This window comes from Lampetra planeri, chromosome 64, assembly GCF_965212315.1.
Source record: "Lampetra planeri chromosome 64, kcLamPlan1.2.h2, whole genome shotgun sequence".
Lineage (NCBI taxonomy): Eukaryota > Metazoa > Chordata > Hyperoartia > Petromyzontiformes > Petromyzontidae > Lampetra > Lampetra planeri.
Genome location: NC_136170.1, coordinates 510,184 through 528,483, shown reverse-complemented (window position 1 = coordinate 528,483; position 18,300 = coordinate 510,184). Strand labels below are relative to the sequence as shown.

General features: G+C 55.7%; 1 protein-coding gene across 1 annotated transcript; it reads right to left on the bottom strand.

The window, feature by feature from the left end:
- Window positions 1–1,070: 1,070 nt before the first annotated feature.
- On the bottom strand, window positions 1,071–16,987 carry LOC144737038 (lysosomal proton-coupled steroid conjugate and bile acid symporter SLC46A3-like). Its single transcript, XM_078619688.1, has 5 exons — window positions 16,887–16,987; window positions 6,362–6,614; window positions 3,798–4,091; window positions 2,180–2,269; window positions 1,071–1,725 (listed from the first exon to the last, which is right to left on the bottom strand). Exons 2-5 carry the CDS (start codon window positions 6,584–6,586, stop codon window positions 1,099–1,101), a joined length of 1,236 nt encoding a protein of 411 aa, XP_078475814.1. The 5' UTR covers window positions 6,587–6,614; window positions 16,887–16,987; the 3' UTR covers window positions 1,071–1,098.
- Between the last annotated feature and the right edge of the window lie 1,313 nt (window positions 16,988–18,300).

The following is an 18,300-nucleotide window of genomic DNA, read 5'->3' as shown; positions in this document are numbered from 1 at the left end:
ACTCACACAGAGACCCGTGGACTCACACGGATACCCGCAGCCACACAGAGACCCGTAGACTTACACAGAGACACGTAGACTCACACAGAGACCCCTAGACTCACACAGAGACCCGTAGACTCACACAGAGACCCGTGGACTCACACGGATACCCGCAGCCACACAGAGACCCATAGACTCACACAGAGACCCATAGACTCACACAGAGACCCATAGACTCACACAGAGACCCGTCGACTCACACAGAGACCCGTAGACTCACACAGAGACCCGTAGACTCACACAGAGACCCGTAGACTCGCACAGAGACCCATAGACTCACACAGAGACCCGCAGACTCACACAGAGACCCGTAGACTCACACAGAGACCCATAGACTCACACAGAGACCCGTAGACTCACACAGAGACCCGTAGACTCACACAGAGACCCGTAGACTCACACAGAGACCCATAGACTCACACAGAGACCCGCAGACTCACACAGAGACCCGTAGACTCACACAGAGACCCATAGACTCACACAGAGACCCGCAGACTCACACAGAGACCCGTAGACTCACACAGAGACCCGTAGACTCACACAGAGACCCGTAGACTCATACAGAGACCCGCAGACTCACACAGAGACCCGTAGACTCACACAGAGGCCCGTAGACTCACACAGAGACCCGTAGACTCACACAGAGACCCGCAGACTCACACAGAGACCCGTAGACTCACACAGAGGCCCGTAGACTCACACAGAGACCCGTAGACTCATACAGAGACCCGTAGACTCACACAGAGACCCATAGACTCACACAGAGACCCGTAGACTCATACAGAGACCCGTAGACTCACACAGAGACCCGTAGACTCACACAGAGACCCGTAGACTCACACAGAGGCCCGTAGACTCACACAGAGACCCGTAGACTCATACAGAGACCCGTAGACTCACACAGAGACCCGTAGACTCACACAGAGACCCGTAGACTCACACAGAGACCCGCAGACTCACACAGAGACCCGTAGACTCACACAGAGGCCCGTAGACTCACACAGAGACCCGTAGACTCATACAGAGACCCGTAGACTCACACAGAGACCCATAGACTCACACAGAGACCCGCGCCTCACCGAGGAACATGGCGAGCGAGGTCCTGGCGAACGCCGTGGTGACCATGCCGGCGGCGAACGACGCCATCCCCGCCAGGGCGATGGCGCCGTCGGGCACGCGGCAGCGCGACGCCAGCGTCACGCCGATGAACGAGGTGACGTAGACGCAGCAGAAGAACGCCTGCCCGTAGCCCACCATGACGGCGCCCCAGCAGAGTGGCGGGCCCTGCTGGTAGAGGGTGAGGAGGCCCGAGCCGCCGAAGAACGCCAGCGCCACCGTGGCGAAGGTGCCCAGCAGCAGCAGCAGGCGGCGGCGCCTCGCCGGGTCGCCGCCGGCGCGGACCAGCAGCACGAAGCCCCGCACGGTCTCGCGCGCGTAGTCGCCCACGGTCTTGCGGCGCCCCTCCTGCTGCTGCTGCTGCCCCTGCTGCTGCTGCCCCTGCTGCACCTGCTGCCCCTGCTGGTGGCGGTCGCTGGGAGCGTGCTGGGGATCGGCGAGGAGCGGCGGTCCCCCGCCGGCGCCCACGGTCTCGTGCAGAAAGAAGGCGGCGTAGAAGAAGCACACCACGTCGGCGCCCACCTCGAAGTAGAACGGCGCCAGGAGGCCATTGATGCCCTTGGCCACCTGCGGGGGTTGAGGGGAGGGGTGAGGGTCGATCACGTGTCGACGCGGAGGTTCGCACAGAGACGACCCCCCAGGAGGACTCGGGCAGAGACCCCCACGCGGACTTGGCCATAGAGGCCAGCTCGGGGAGCGTACGCACGTGCGTGTGTGCGTGTGTGTGTGTGTGCGTGCGTGCGTGTGTGTGTGTGTGCGTGTGTGTGTGTGCGCGCATGTGTGTGTGTGTGCGTGCGTGTGTGTGTGTGCGCGTGTGTGTGCGCGTGTGAGTGTGTGTGCGCGCGTGTGTGTGCGCGTGTGTGCAAGTGTGTGTGTGTGTGTGTGCGCGTGTGTGTGTGTGCGTGTGTGTGTGTGCGTGTGTGTGTGTGCGCATGTGTGTGTGTGTGTGCATGTGTGTGCGTGTGTGTGTGTGCGTGTGTGTGCGTGTGTGTGTGTGTGGCGGCACCGGGCCCTGCGTTACCCTCATGAAGTGTCCCGACGCGAAGGAGGCGCCGATCCCCACGGCTCCCAGCGCCATCTCCAGCAGCGCCACGCGCCAGTTGCGGTTCATCTACGAGAGGTGGTTCAGGATTTGTTAGCGGCCCAACCCGGCGAGCGGTATCCTCGTCCCGAGCCCTGGGGGCACCCCCAGCAGGAGCCGTCCCTGCTGCCGGCAGAGAGGGAGCCGCAGCTCTTCATTGCAGCGTCACGCCCCCCCCCCGCCCCCCCCCCCTCCGTTGCGTAGTTTGAAACCCATCCAATAGCGGTTATGCAACCTCATTTGACTGAAGACTCGCACACACTCGTAGAGGGCTGTACAGGGACTCCTCTAATTATAAACATTCGACTAACAAACTTTCAGAGATAGAAACAAACCCGGGTCTAGTTGCCTGTTTGGACCGAGAGTCGTAAATTCAATCGTCGCGCAATAGATGGCGGTGGTGACATCTACATCTGCAAAAGGTGAAGAACCAGTGGCATCTAGATCTACAGGACATGCAGAACCAGTGGCATCTACATCTACAGAACGTGAAGAACCAGTGGCATCTACATCTACAGAACGTGAAGAACCAGTGGCATCTAGATCTACAGAACATGGAGAACCAGTGGCATCTACATCTACAGAACGTGAAGAACCAGTGGCATCTAGATCTGCAGAACGTGAAGAACCAGTGGCATCTACATCTACAGAAGGTGAAGAACCAGTGGCATCTACATCTGCAGAACGTGAATAACTAATGACATCTACATCTACAGAACGTGAAGAACCAGTGGCATCTACATCTGCAGAACGTGAAGAACCAGTGGCATCTAGATCTGCAGAACGTGAAGAACCAGTGGCATCTACATCTACAGAAGGTGAAGAACCAGTGGCATCTACATCTGCAGAACGTGAATAACTAATGACATCTACATCTGCAGAACGTGAAGAGCCAGTGGCATCTACATCTACAATCCGTGAGGAACCAGTGGCATCAACATCTACATAAGATTATACAACTTTTAAAGCAAATCCCCGTGTTTAGTGTACACGCCGTTAAGCATGTTTGGAATCGACAGGAGTAAAGTTGGGGCTTACGACCAAATCGACTTACGAACAGACCTCTAGAACCTAACTCGTTTGTAAGTGGAGGAGTCCCTGTACTCGGGCTTGACCCGCTCTTTTTACGACGCATGATCCGGCTAATCCGTGGCTCCGTTCGTAGAAATCCTGAGCCATGGCTGGGACCATTGATTAGGGTCTGGCTCAAGTTAAGCGTGGCTCTCCCTCGGGCCACGGCTCTCTCGAGCCAGAGGTAACCCTGAGCCAGAGGTAACCCTGAGCCAGAGGTAACCCTGAACCGAGCCGTAAAGATGCATTGCAGTTTAGCGCCCCGCTGTGTTGCTTTGAAACGCACCCAATTCAGTTCCGCAACTTCATTTGTCTAAATCACACTTCTGAGAATTTGGATTAATATTGGGGGGTCGGGGTGGACGGGGGAGGGGGCGGGGGGATCATTTACAACAACGACAAATTGCTGAGCACAATAAAGAAAATAAAACGTAAAAAATTAAACCGCCCCACCGCGTCCGACGAGAGCGCGAGGCAAGCGAGTCACCTTGGTGGTCGTGTCGGCCACGTAGGCGAAGCTGATGCCCAGCAGCGTGGTGGTGCCCCCCAGGAAGCTGGTGAGCACGTTGGAGACGTAGAGGACCCAGAGGGGCAGCTCGAAGTGCACGATCAGGATGAAGATGACGGTGGAGAGGATGTCGCCCACGAGGGGCAGCATCAGCGCCACGCGGCGTCCGTGGTTGTCGCTGAGCGCTCCCAGCGCCAGCCCGGCCGCCATGATGGGCACGAAGCCCGACAGGGAGAGGTAGAGGTAGAACTGGGACGTCTGCTCCTGCGCCTCCTGCAGGGGCGGCAGCGGCAATGGCGAGATACGAGATCACACCCCTGGCTACCGAGATACGAGATCACACCTCTGGTTACCGAGATACGAGATCACACCTCTGGTTACCGAGATACGAGATCACACCCCTGGTTACCGAGATACGAGATCACGCCCCTGGTTACCGAGATACGAGATCACACCCCTGGTTACCGAAATCACACCCCTGGTTACCGAGATACGAGATCACACCCCTGGCTACCGAGATACGAGATCACACCCCTGGCTACCGAGATACGAGATCACTCCCCTGGTTACCGAGATACGAGATCACACCCCTGGCTACCGAGATACGAGATCACACCCCTGGCTACCGAGATACGAGATCACACCCCTGGTTACCGAGATACGAGATCACACCCCTGGTTACCGAGATACGAGATCACACCCCTGGTTTCCGAGATACGAGATCACACCCCTGGTTACCGAGATACGAGATCACACCCCTGGCTACCGAGATACGAGATCACACCTCTGGCTACCGAGATACGAGATCACACCCCTGGCTACTGAGATACGAGATCACACCCCTGGCTACCGAGATACGAGATCACACCTCTGGTTACCGAGATACGAGATCACACCCCTGGCTACCGAGATACGAGATCACACCCCTGGCTACCGAGATACGAGATCACACCCCTGGCTACCGAGATACGAGATCACACCCCTGGTTACCGAGATACGAGATCACACCCCTGGTTTCCGAGATACGAGATCACACCTCTGGCTACCGAGATACGAGATCACACCCCTGGCTACCGAGATACGAGATCACACCCCTGGCTACCGAGATACGAGATCACACCCCTGGCTACCGAGATACGAGATCACACCCCTGGCTACCGAGATACGAGATCACACCCCTGGCTACCGAGATACGAGATCACACCCCTGGCTACCGAGATACGAGATCACACCTCTGGTTACCGAGATACGAGATCACACCCCTGGCTACCGAGATACGAGATCACACCCCTGGCTACTGCCACCCTCTACGCGGGTGCCACACTGAGCCATCACTTGCGATAGGCGGCTCGCTTCTGATACGGAGCCACACGACAACTCGGAGGGGCCTTGCCTGGCAAAATAATAAATGATCATCAATTAATATCTCCCCTGAACATATCGACATACAGACAACTCCTATGTCTCTTCTGAATGCATCGTCCATCTCCTGACCACCCCTCCTGTATCTCCTGAACACACCTCCTGTATCTCCTGAACACACCTCCTGTATCTCCTGAACACACCTCCTGTATCTCCTGAACACACCTCCTGTATCTCCTGAACACCTCCTGTATCTCCTGAACACACCTCCTGTATCTCCTGAACACACCTCCTGTATCTCCTGAACACACCTCCTGTATCTCCTGAACACACCTCCTGTATCTCCTGAACACCTCCTGTATCTCCTGAACACACCTCCTGTATCTCCTGAACACACCTCCTGTATCTCCTGAACACCTCCTGTATCTCCTGAACACACCTCCTGTATCTCCTGAACACACCTCCTGTATCTCCTGAACACACCTCCTGTATCTCCTGAACACCTCCTGTATCTCCTGAACACACCTCCTGTATCTCCTGAACACACCTCCTGTATCTCATGAACACACCTCCTGTATCTCCTGAACACACCTCCTGTATCTCCTGAACACCTCCTGTATCTCCTGAACACACCTCCTGTATCTCCTGAACACACCTCCTGTATCTCCTGAACACACCTCCTGTATCTCCTGAACACCTCCTGTATCTCCTGAACACACCTCCTGTATCTCCTGAACACACCTCCTGTATCTCCTGAACACACCTCCTGTATCTCCTGAACACACCTCCTGTATCTCCTGAACACACCTCCTGTATCTCCTGAACACACCTCCTGTATCTCCTGAACACACCTCCTGTATCTCCTGAACACCTCCTGTATCTCCTGAACACACCTCCTGTATCTCCTGAACACACCTCCTGTATCTCCTGAACACACCTCCTGTATCTCCTGAACACACCTCCTGTATCTCCTGAACACCTCCTGTATCTCCTGAACACCTCCTGTATCTCCTGAACACACCTCCTGTATCTCCTGAACACACCTCCTGTATCTCCTGAACACCTCCTGTATCTCCTGAACACACCTCCTGTATCTCCTGAACACACCTCCTGTATCTCCTGAACACCTCCTGTATCTCCTGAATCTCCCCCCCACCATATCCCACAGGCCCCTCGTTCACCTCCTCCGCCTTGGAGCTGTCATCGGAGGCGTTGGACCCTCCACAGCTCTCGTGCGAGCCATTGGTGTGTGATCCATTGGCGGACCCGCCGGCGCTCCGCGAGCCGTTCCCGATCTCGTGCAGGATGCGGTTGTAGATGTAGACGCTGCTCGGAGGGCCCGACAGGGTCTGGCCGAACAGGTAGAGGATGACCAGCGGCTCGACGAAGTGAAATCGATAGCCCATCGTGGTGCGTGACTCGCACAGCGCACACCTGGGGAGGGCGTGAGGGCGGGTGGATGTCACAACGATATAACTGGCTCCATAATACAGGTTTGGTGTTTTTGGGTGAGATCGCGTAAATATATCAATGTGTCGTTAAAACCCGCCACCACCCGACACGGCCAACTAGTGAGGGTTGTCACGTAAACAGAACGTGGCCAATTCGTCACTAGTACAGCACTAGTGTGTAGTAGTGTATTGTATAGTGTAGTGTATAGTGTAGTGTTTAGTAGTGTAGTGTGTAGCGTATAGCATAGTGTATAGTGTAGTGTTTAGTAGTGTATAGTGTAGTGTATAGTAGTGTAGTGTATAGTAGTGTAGTGTGTAGTGTAGTGTATAGTGTAGTGTTTAGTAGTGTATAGTGTAGTGTATAGTGTAGTGTATAGTGTAGTGTATAGTGTAGTATACTAGTACAGCACTAACCGGTTGTGTGTTGGAGAGCCAAGCAACAACATTTACGATCTGAGCACCGTGACGTTAACCAGTAATCATAACCAGCTTCGTCAGGCGACAGCCAGAGTTGTGGGGAAGTCCTCCACCTGCTTGGTCCCTTCACCACAGCCGTGGATGTGACGACGTCACTTGGTGCCCCCCTCTGGTTGATGGGGAGGTCGGTGGTGGCGGTGGTGGGGAGCGGTGGCGCAGCAGTTAGCGCTGCGCTGCGCCACGAACCCGGCGATTCCCGGTGACGATTATCTGAACCGGACCTGCGCCTCCCCTAGGTCGACTCGGCCTTAAATGAGTACCCGGTGCGATGTGTAAACATCACCACCGGGGAGACAAAGGCGGCCGGGCGTGGCACTGGCCACCCACCCCTCGTGTGCCGCGGTGCCGGCTTTCGTAGGTGCCACTACTCGCTAACAGCACTTTCCCCGACAGTCTGTTAGAGGTTACACGTCGGGGGAATCTTTGTCTTTGCCTTGGCTGGGTGGGTGGGTGGATGGAGAGAGGGGGGAGGGGAGGGGGGCCACAGTGGCACGGAGACGTCGCGGGGACCGTGGGGGGGCGCCACACGCTGCAAGCCATTGCTGGGGGTTCACAGCGGCACGACGATGATGATGGGGGATGATGGGGGATGATGATGGGGGAAGATGATGATGATGATGATGGGGGTGATGATGATGGGGGAAGATGGGGGATGATGATGGGGGGTGATGATGGGGGTGATGATGATGGGGGATGATGATGATGATGGGGGAAGATGGGGGATGATGATAGAGGATGATGATGGGGGTGATTATGGGGGTGATGATGATGGGGGTGGTGATGATGGGGGTGGTGATGATGGGGGTGGTGATGATGGGGGGTGATGATGATGGTGGGTGATGATGATGATGAAGGATGATGATGATGGGGGAAGATGGGGGATGATGATGGGGGGTGATGATGGGGGTGATGATGATGGGGGATGATGATGATGATGATGGAGGAAGATGGGGGATGATGATAGAGGATGATGATGGGGGTGATTATGGGGGTGATGATGATGATGGGGGTGGTGATGATGGGGGTGTTGATGATGGGGGTGGTGATGATGGGGGGTGATGATGATGATGGTGGGTGATGATGATGATGGAGGATGATGATGGGAGATGATGATGATGATGATGATGGGGGAAGATGGGGGATGATGATGGCGGGTGATGATGGGGGTGATGATGGGGGATGATGATGATAATGATGATGGAGGAAGATGGAGGATGATGATAGAGGATGATGATGGGGGTGATTATGGGGGTGATGATGAAGATGGGGGTGGTGATGATGGGGGTGGTGATGATGGGGGTGGTGATGATGGGGGGTGATGATGATGATGGTGGGTGATGATGATGATGGAGGATGATGATGATGGGTGATGATGATGATGGGGGGTGATAATGATGATGATGGGGGTGGTGATGATGGGGGTGGTGATGATGGGGGTGGTGATGATGGGGGGTGATGATGATGATGGTGGATGATGATGGAGGATGATGATGATGGGGGATGATGATGATGGGGGGTGATGATGATGATGATGATGGAGGATGATGATTATGGGGGATGATGATGATGGGGGTGATGATGATGGGGGTGGTGATGATGGGGGTGGTGATGATGGGGGTGGTGATGATGGGGGTGATGATGATGGGGGTGGTGATGATGGGGGATGATGATGATGATGATGGAGGATGATGATGATGATGGGGGATGTTTTCACTGTTTGTGGATTACCAGAGGCCACGCTGAATGGCACCAGGGGCCGTCAGGGGCCTGCGGGCCTCGCGGGGGAGATGAGCGCAGTGGGCCACGTGGAGCTGCCTAGGGGGGCGACTGAATCCGAGGAGGGTGTGTGGGACGATCATGCATCGGGGGCGGGGGGCATCGGGGGGGGGGGGGGCATCGGGGGGGGGGGGGCTGCAGGACATTTGTGAAGAGGCAAAGTGGAGAGAGAGTGGAGCCACAGGCAGCGCCACGGAGGAGGAGTCTGGACAGCTGCTGGACGAGGCGTGGGAAGAGTGGAAGAGGGGAAGCCCCCAACTCTCCCCCCCCACTCCCCCCCCCTCACTCCCCCCACTCCCCCCCCCCCACTCCCCCCCCGGGGGAGGGGCTCGCAGCCAGTGGAGAGAGCGGTGGGAGAGCGGTGGGGTTGGTGGGTGGCGTGAGAGAAACGACCTCGTGGGGACGAGCGAGAGAGAGGCAGGAGGAGGGGGAGGAGAGTCTGGCCCTGGCTTAGCGGAGTTGGAGTCTGGACTGCCCTGCTGCGATTGACCCCACGGTGGCATTGAAAGTCAAACTACGGAGCGCACAATAAACCCACTCTGCCCTGTGCCCCCCTTATAGGACGACTCAATCTGGGTTCTTTCGGTAAAGTCAACGTCGTTTTTTTCTTGCTGCGGTTGTCCCACCTGATGACGATTGCTTGCGTTGCGATCGAAACGTCGTGATCGATTATTTTTCCACCGACGGTGACTTTACCGAAAGAACCAAAGAGTTAGGACGACTCAACCTTTGTAAAGTGTTTCAGTCGGTGAGCGACCTGTCAATGATAGCTTAGCCAAGCCGCTCATCATCATCATGTATTAGCAGCAGCTGAATTACTGTAAACGCGTGGTGATGTTGATTCTAAACGTGGAGGGGAAATCCGGAGGAGGAACCAGAGAAAAATCCACGCGACCACGGGGAGAGAGAGAGACGCAAACTCCAAGTATACAGCAGCAGGCGTCAGGGTCGGGACCGAACCCACGACCTCCTGCACCCCAGGCAAGGTAGTTAACATCTCCTAGCCGTGGCTATTACGGTATTTGTCATTTCTGAGAAAGATCCACATTGCTCAGTAGGGGGGCCTTACCTGGTCAATTAAAAACGTGTTTTGATTGTGAGTATCAATCACCCTGCCCGATTTGACGATGCACGGGGACATACCCTGTGGTGCCGTTCCCAAGGACTCGCCCACTTTGTGCCAAACTTAAAAAATTATTTTTTAAAATATACACAGCAGCAGCAGAACCACCACCATCATCATCAGCACCACCACCACCACCAGCACCATCACCATCACCACCAGTAAAAGATAACAAACAAAATTACCTCTTGAAATTTTAGATACTTTGATTCTATAACAGTAAAGGTCCCGTAGATACAACACGCAACACACACAGCATACAGCATACAACACACACACACAGCACACAACATACAGCACACACACACAACACACAGCACACAACACACAGCACACAACACACAGAATACAACACACAGCATACACACACAGCATACATCATACAGCAAACAACACACACAAACAACACACACACAGCATACAACACACAACAACCGCCATTCGCCACTAAGTGGCGGTGACGTCACCACGACGCTTGTGCCAGGCCATGTGCACCCTGAGGCCACGTGAAGTGTCGAACGCCCGCTGGCAGGAGGTCACGGGGCAGACCCAGGTGCCACGGGTCGACTGACCGAGATGACTGGCTGATGCACCACCTGTGCCCCCTACTGTGCCAACTTGCTGTGCTTTAGCCACCCGGCGCTCCGCTCGTTGTTGTGAGCGTCGCTCCTCCGCCCTCCGTTGTTGTTGGAGGGCGACTGCCTCCAACTGCCCAGTAGCGTCCTTCACGAGCCTCCTCCACTGAGGCCGATCTTGACACCGCTGGTACCAGTCATCGGCAAGTCCACTCAGCTCCACGTCCTCCTGTACCACATCACTCCATCTCCTCTCTAGCCCGTGCCGCGCCCGTTTAGCCCCCTCGATCCGGCCGAACAAAAGCTGTTTAGGCATGCGGTGGCTGGGCATGCGGGCTACATGACCCAGCCAACGCAGCCCTGCCCGCCGGAGGAGCTCACCGATGGGACTTCGCCCAGATCTTTCAAGGACTTGTGAGCTCCTCACACAATCCAGCCTGGCCAAACCCAGGATGGATCGTAGGCAGGCCAGCCCAAACGTTTCCAACCGGCGAAGATGCTCCACCAGGGGGGTCCACGCCTCGCAAGCGCAGAGAAGGGAGGGAATGACCGCGGCCGAGAAGACCCGAAGCCTCGTGCGGAGCGACAGACCAGGTAGCTTCCACACAGCGTTACGCAACCGATGAAAAGATATTGCCGCTCGACTGATTCGGAGTGAGACCTCTGCTGATAAACTGGAGCCGGTCATAAGCACAATGCCCAGGTATGGGAAACTCTCCACTCTCTCCACAACTGCCCCATCACCGATTGGGAGTTGTGGGGGTGGAGTGCCCGATGGTACAAAATACCCAGGCAGGTGCTTAGTTTTGGTGGGGCTGATGGTAAGGCCCCACCTCTTAGTGGCACGCTCCAGTCTCAGCAGCAGCGTCTCCAACTCCTCTTCTGAATGAGCAGCTATTACCAAATCATCGGCATACATAACGTGGTTGACCAATAGGGAGCCATCCCTTGATCTTACCCGGGCGTCGATCAGCCTCCCATTATATCTGTACCAAATGGTAATTCCCCCGGTACAGCTATTGAAGGCTTCACGAACTACGCAGTCGAAATAGATGTTAAATAATGTGGGAGCCAGAGGACATCCCTGTCGCACCCCAAGGTGTACAGGGAAAGGCTCCGACTCCCGGCCACGTAGTTTTACCAGGGCCCGCTCACCATCATGATGGTCCTTAATGATCGTGAGCAGAGGGTCAGGGACTCCGAAAGCACGAAGAACAACCCAGAGCCCAGTCCTACTGATGGTATCATAGGCCTTGACCAGGTCAATAAAGCAGAGATGTAGGTCTTTTTGGAATTCCCTACACCTCTGCTGTAGCAGACGGACAGAAAATATGGCATCTGTGCAGGACCGCCCTTTCCTGAAACCGCATTGGGGCTCCGCAAGCCTCTCCTCAGCGTGCCTAGCAAGGCGATGTTGAATAATCCTTGCCAGGACCTTACCCGGCACACTGAGGAGTGAGATGCCCCTGTAGTTGTTACAGTCGGTACGGTCCCCCTTCTTAAAGAGGGTGACCACCAGGGCATCCTTCCAGTCCTGCGGAACCCGTCCAGTGGTCCAGACTGTTGTTATGATGTCATATAGGGCAGTCTGTGCACAAACGCCACCCTCCCTCAGCATTTCGCTTGGGAGATCATCTCTGCCCGGTGCCTTCCCTGGTCTCAGACTCCGGATCGCCCTCAGTACTTCCTCAACAGCTGGTACCTCAGCCAGCCACTCACAGGGGGTGACCTCTTCCAATATTTGAGGCACCGCAGCCTCAGCAGGGTTATCCCCACTTTGTGCCATGATGTTTTCCTGGCTGAGAGATTTTCCCTCCCCCAGGACCTCACAGAAATGCTCAGCAAATCTGCAAACCTGTTCCTGGGGGTCGGAGATTGGATCACCGTTTTTTCCTCTAATGATGGTAATAGGTGTGGCGCTGCAGGTTACTTTTTTGATGGAGTTAAATAGTGATTTGTGATCGCGGGCCACTGAGGCAGACTCCATCTCCTCAGCAACCCGCGACCACCACCCATCCTTGCAGCGCCTTATGGCTCTCCGAACCTCCGAGCGAAGGCTGCGGTAAACCTCCTCATTCTCTGACGTGGGATGCTGTAGGCGATGAGAGTGGGCCTGTCGCTTTTTCTCAGTTAACCTGAACACCTCCTCCGTCAGCCACGGTTTCTGGGGAGGTCTGGACCGCGTACCCAAAGCAGCCATTGCAGCTGCATGAGTCACAGTCTTAAACCTCGCCCATTTACCCTCGACATCAGGTGGAGTGGGGGACGATGCCAACCCCAGCTGCAAGCAATGATGAAATTCTCGCTTGCAACTTTCATCAGCTAGCTGAGACCAGGCCACTTTTGGTTGGAATGGGGTCCTGGGTGTACACCCACCACCGGAGTGGAAAGATGGCAGGCGCATCTTACAGATGACTAGTCGATGGTCAGAGGGCAGATCAGCTCCACGGTAGGTCCTGGTGTCAAGGACATGGGCTCGCATCCGCTGGTCCGTCACTATGTAGTCCAGCAGATGTTCTTGCTTGGACCCGGCATGCATCCATGATGTTGTGTGGATGCGCCGATGCCGGAAGAGCGTGTTGGTAATTACAAGCCCATGGGCTGCACAAAAATCTAGCAGCCTCCTACCGTTGTTATTGAGCTGATCTGGCCCATGCCTTCCAATCACTCCAGACCAGGTGCCAGCATCATGACCAACTCGGGCATTGAAGTCACCCAACAAGATGACTCTGTCCCGAGTGGCCACTTTAGCCAGCACCTGTGACAGGAGGTCATAGAAAGCGTCTGACTCATCGGCTTTGCCTGCATCCCTCCACGGATGTTCGTCTTCGGTGGGGGCATAAGTAACCACGACCACCACTCCTCGCCTCTGGTTGATGGGAAGGCGAGCCCAAAGTATCCTGGGGCTTACAGCTTCCCACACCTCACCGCCACGCTCCCACGCCCCCTTCATTCTTTTGTTCAGAAGAAGAGCCACACCCTGTTGTTTGGCAGTCTCCTGCCCCGAGTAGAGGACTGTCCACCCCTCATGGTGGCAGGAGCCAGAACCGGTCCACCGGACCTCCTGAATGCCACAGAGATCCAGGCGGTACCGGTCCAGCTCCCGACAGAGGAGTGGCAGCCTCTCCTCCGCAGTGAGCGTTCGAACATTCCACGTGGCCATCCGCAATGGTTTTTCGTTGTTTCTGGAGGAGCCCCGAGGGTGAAAATTCAATCTCCTGGCTCCGCCAAATGGGGTTTGGCCAGGAGACGTCATAAAAGCCTGACCCCCCGGGGCCTCCGGCACAAGCTTATTAATTACAGGTTTATGTTTAATTCGTAGTTTAGTGGTGGTTAATTGAAGGTGGAGGGGTTACCAGCCCCTCGCACCCGTCCAGAGCCCCCGTTTAGCCACTGTGGTGGTCACAGACGCCATGAGGGGAGAGGCCAATGGGCATTGGGCCCTTCCCCCACAGCACTGCCCACGACAGTGGGCAGTGCTGTGGGGGGAGGGCCCAACACACACACAGCATACAACACACAACATACAACACACAGCACACAACACACAGACACACAGTATACAACACACACACACACAGTGTCGGATCTGACTGGTACACTCCTGCTGCTACTACTACTACTGCTGCTGTTACTGCTGCAGCTGCAGCTGGAGTGATCCGCACGCGAATCCTGACGGGGCCGGTTCGACTCCACGTGCTGCCAGATTGGAACCCGTCCCAGCAACCTCTGCGCCTCCACCGACCTGCGGTTGCAGCTGCTTCCGTCTAACTTCCTTCGCACCGTACCTAGCCAAGCGCGCTCATCGGGGCTGCGGGGGGAAGGGCCCCAAACTAAACACGTCAAGCGGGTTGTAAAGAAGCGAGTTTGGCAACGTAGATTATGATGATGATGGTTTAAAAGTGCGTAGATCTCAGTGGCTTCCTAATGTCTGAAGGGAAGAGCGTTCCAGACGGCCGCAGAAGCAGCGGCTGTCTGCTCAGCCTAAAGTGTAGTGTATAGTGTAGTGTATAGTGTAGTGTGTAGTCTAGTGTGTAGTGTAGTGTGTAGTGTAGTGTATAGTGTAGTGTGTAGTCTAGTGTGTAGTGTAGTGTGTAGTGTAGTGTGTAGTCTAGTGTGTAGTGTAGTGTGTAGTGTAGTCTGTAGTGTATAGTGTAGTCTGTAGTGTATAGTGTAGTGTATAGTAGTATAGTGTTTAGTGTAGTGTATAGTGTAGTGTATAGTGTACGGTATAGTGTAGTGTGTAGTCTAGTGTGTAGTGTAGTGTGTAGTGTATAGTATAGTGTATAGTGTAGTCTGTAGTGTATAGTGTAGTGTATTGTATAGTGTATAGTGCAGTGTGTAGTGTGTCGTGTATAGTGTAGCGTTTACTATACAGCATCTGAAATCGCCGCGCGATGTGGCGACCGTCGTTGTGTGATGTCTAAGCCGTGGTGAGGGTGAGCGGCACGGCGTGGTGGTGATGGTGAGTGGCGTGGTGGTGATGGTGAGTGGCGTGGTGGTGATGGTGAGTGGCGTGGTGGTGATGGTGAGTGGCACGGTGTGGTGGTGATGGTGAGTGGCGTGGTGGTGATGGTGAGTGGCGTGGTGGTGATGGTGAGTGGCACGGTGTGGTGGTGATGGTGAGTGGCGTGGTGGTGATGGTGAGTGGCACGGTGTGGTGGTGATGGTGAGTGGCACGGTGTGGTGGTGATGGTGAGTGGCGTGGTGGTGATGGTGAGTGGCGTGGTGGTGATGGTGAGTGGCACGGCGTGGTGGTGATGGTGAGTGGCGTGGTGGTGATGGTGAGTGGCGTGGTGGTGATGGTGAGTGGCACGGCGTGGTGGTGATGGTGAGTGGCGTGGTGGTGATGGTGATGGTGAGTGGCACGGCGTGGTGGTGAGGGTGAGTGGCACGGCGTGGTGGTGATGGTGAGTGGCGTGGTGGTGATGGTGAGTGGCACGGTGTGGTGGTGATGGTGAGAGGCACGGTGTGGTGGTGATGGTGAGTGGCGTGGTGGTGATGGTGAGTGGCGTGGTGGTGATGGTGAGTGGCGTGGTGGTGATGGTGAGTGGCACGGTGTGGTGGTGATGGTGAGTGGCACGGCGTGGTGATGATGGTGAGCGGCACGGCGTGGTGATGATGGTGAGTGGCGTGGTGGTGATGGTGAGTGGCACGGTGTGGTGGTGATGGTGAGTGGCGTGGTGGTGATGGTGAGTGGCACGGTGTGGTGGTGATGGTGAGTGGCACGGCGTGGTGATGATGGTGAGCGGCACGGCGTGGTGGTGATGGTGAGTGGCGTGGTGGTGATGGTGAGTGGCACGGTGTGGTGGTGATGGTGAGTGGCACGGTGTGGTGGTGATGGTGAGCGGCACGGCGTGGTGATGATGGTGAATCTCACTTCGGCAGCAGGGGCGGAAACGCGCAATTGCGGAGCTGCGCCTCTAGCTTTGTTTCCTTTAAAACCAAACTCGTATTAGTATTTTACTTTGCCAGGTAAGGGCCACCGAGCTGCCGTGTAACTCGTTTTGTCTTCCACGAATGACGGCTGCCCCACGAAGTGGCCCATCGTCGTCATCGTGATGCGTGAATTGACAGCAGCCAAACAACCCTCAAGGCGCGGCGACGTTGATTCAAAAATGCGGAGGGGAATTCCCGGAGGACCCGGAGAAAAATCCACGCGACCACGGCGAGAGAGAGAGACACGGGGAGAGAGACACGGGGAGAGAGGCACGGGGAGAAAGACACGGGGAGACACGGGGAGAGAGACACGGGGAGAGAGAGACACGGGGAGAGAGACACGGGGAGAGAGACACGGCGAGAGAGAGAGACGGAGAGAGATATACACGGGGAGAGAGACACGGGGAGAGAGACACGGGGAGAGACACGGGGAGAGAGAGACACGGGGAGACAGAGACACGGGGAGACAGCGACACGGGGAGAGACACGGGGGAGACACGGAGACAGAGAGGGACACGGAGACACGGGGAAGAGACAGAGAGAGACACGGGGAGAGACACGGGGAGAGAGACACGGGGGAGAGAGACACGGGAAGTGAGATACAGAGAGACACGGGGAGAGAAAGACACGGGGAAAGACACGGGGAGACACGGAGACAGAGAGAGACATGGAGACACAGGGAGACAGAGAGAGACACGGAGACACAGGGAGATACGGGGGAGAGACAGAGAGAGACACGGGGAGACAGAGACACGGGGACAGAGAGACACGGAGAGACACGGGGGAGAGACAGAGAGAGACACGGGGAGACAGAGAGACGCAGGGAGACAGAGAGAGACACGCAGACAGAGACACGGGGACTCACTATTTCTCGACCTCCTCCGCCTCTGTCACTCTCCAAGGTCTCTCCACTCGGAGTTTATAGACAGGCGGGGAGTGGGGGGCGGGGCTAGGGAGGAAGTGGGGGGGGGAGTCTCCGATCAGACCGCGCCCAAGCAGCAGCCAGGGTCTCTCCACTGCTCCATGAGCGAATGAACGCGTCATCAGACAGGGTCTCTCCACTGCTCCATGAGCGAATGAACGCGTCATCAGACAGGGTCTCTCCACTGCTCCATGAGCGAATGAACGCGTCATCAGACAGGGTCTCTCCACTGCTCCATGAGCGAATGAACGCGTCATCAGACAGGGTCTCTCCACTGCTCCATGAGCGAATGAACGCGTCATCAGACAGGGTCTCTCCACTGCTCCATGAACGAATGAACGCGTCATCAGCCAGGGTCTCTCCACTGCTCCATGAGCGAATGAACGCGTCATCAGACAGGGTCTCTCCACTGCTCCATGAACGAATGAACGCGTCATCAGACAGGGTCTCTCCACTGCTCCATGAACGAATGAACGCGTCATCAGCCAGGGTCTCTCCACTGCTCCATGAGCGAATGAACGCGTCATCAGACAGGGTCTCTCCACTGCTCCATGAACGAATGAACGCGTCATCAGCCAGGGTCTCTCCACTGCTCCATGAGCGAATGAACGCGTCATCAGACAGGGTCTCTCCACTGCTCCATGAGCGAATGAACGCGTCATCAGACAGGGTCTCTCCACTGCTCCATGAGCGAATGAACGCGTCATCAGACAGGGTCTCTCTACTGCTCCATGAGCGAATGAACGCGTCATCAGACAGGGTCTCTCCACTGCTCCATGAGCGAATGAACGCGTCATCAGACAGGGTCTCTCCACTGCTCCATGAAGGCCACTCCAAGCCGCCCCTTCAAGCCATCGGCGTGTCCGCCATTCACGAGCTCACTTCAATCGTCTGAGCACTTTGGACGATGCCACCAACGAGTCGTCTCAGCCACTCGTCGTCTCAGCCACTCGTCGTCTCAGCCGCGTGCTCCTCCCCCACCTCTTCATCGTCTCTCAAACTTTAATTACAAGCGCGCCATCTTCTTCAGCAGTCGTCGTTGTTGTCGTTGTTGTTGTTGTTGTCGTTGTTGTTGTCGTTGTTGTTGTTGTCGTTGTCGTTGTTGTTGTCGTTGTTGTTGTTGTTGTCGTTGTTGTTGTTGTCGTTGTTGTTGTTGTTGTCGTTGTCGTTGTTGTTGTTGTCGTTGTTGTTGTTGTCGTTGTTGTTGTTGTTGTTGTCGTTGTTGTTGTTGTTGTCGTTGTTGTTGTTGTCACCACGAGCAAGCAGCCTCCCCGCGCACAACGTTTTGTTGTCACGTGACCGTCCGTTCCTCCCTCCCTCCGTCCAGGCAGCCAGCCTGTCAAACTTGTATCATTCT

Excerpts from the sequence above, each read along its gene's own strand:
- LOC144737038 (XM_078619688.1), bottom strand. The coding sequence starts at position 6,586 with ATGGGCTATCGATTTCACTTCGTCGAGCCGCTGGTCATCCTCTACCTG. Across the intron at positions 4,092-6,361 it reads ACAGCTCCAAGGCGGAGGAG|GAGGCGCAGGAGCAGACGTC; the intron begins GTGAACGAGGGG and ends CCGCCCCTGCAG. Across the intron at positions 2,270-3,797 it reads TGGCCGACACGACCACCAAG|ATGAACCGCAACTGGCGCGT; the intron begins GTGACTCGCTTG and ends CACCTCTCGTAG.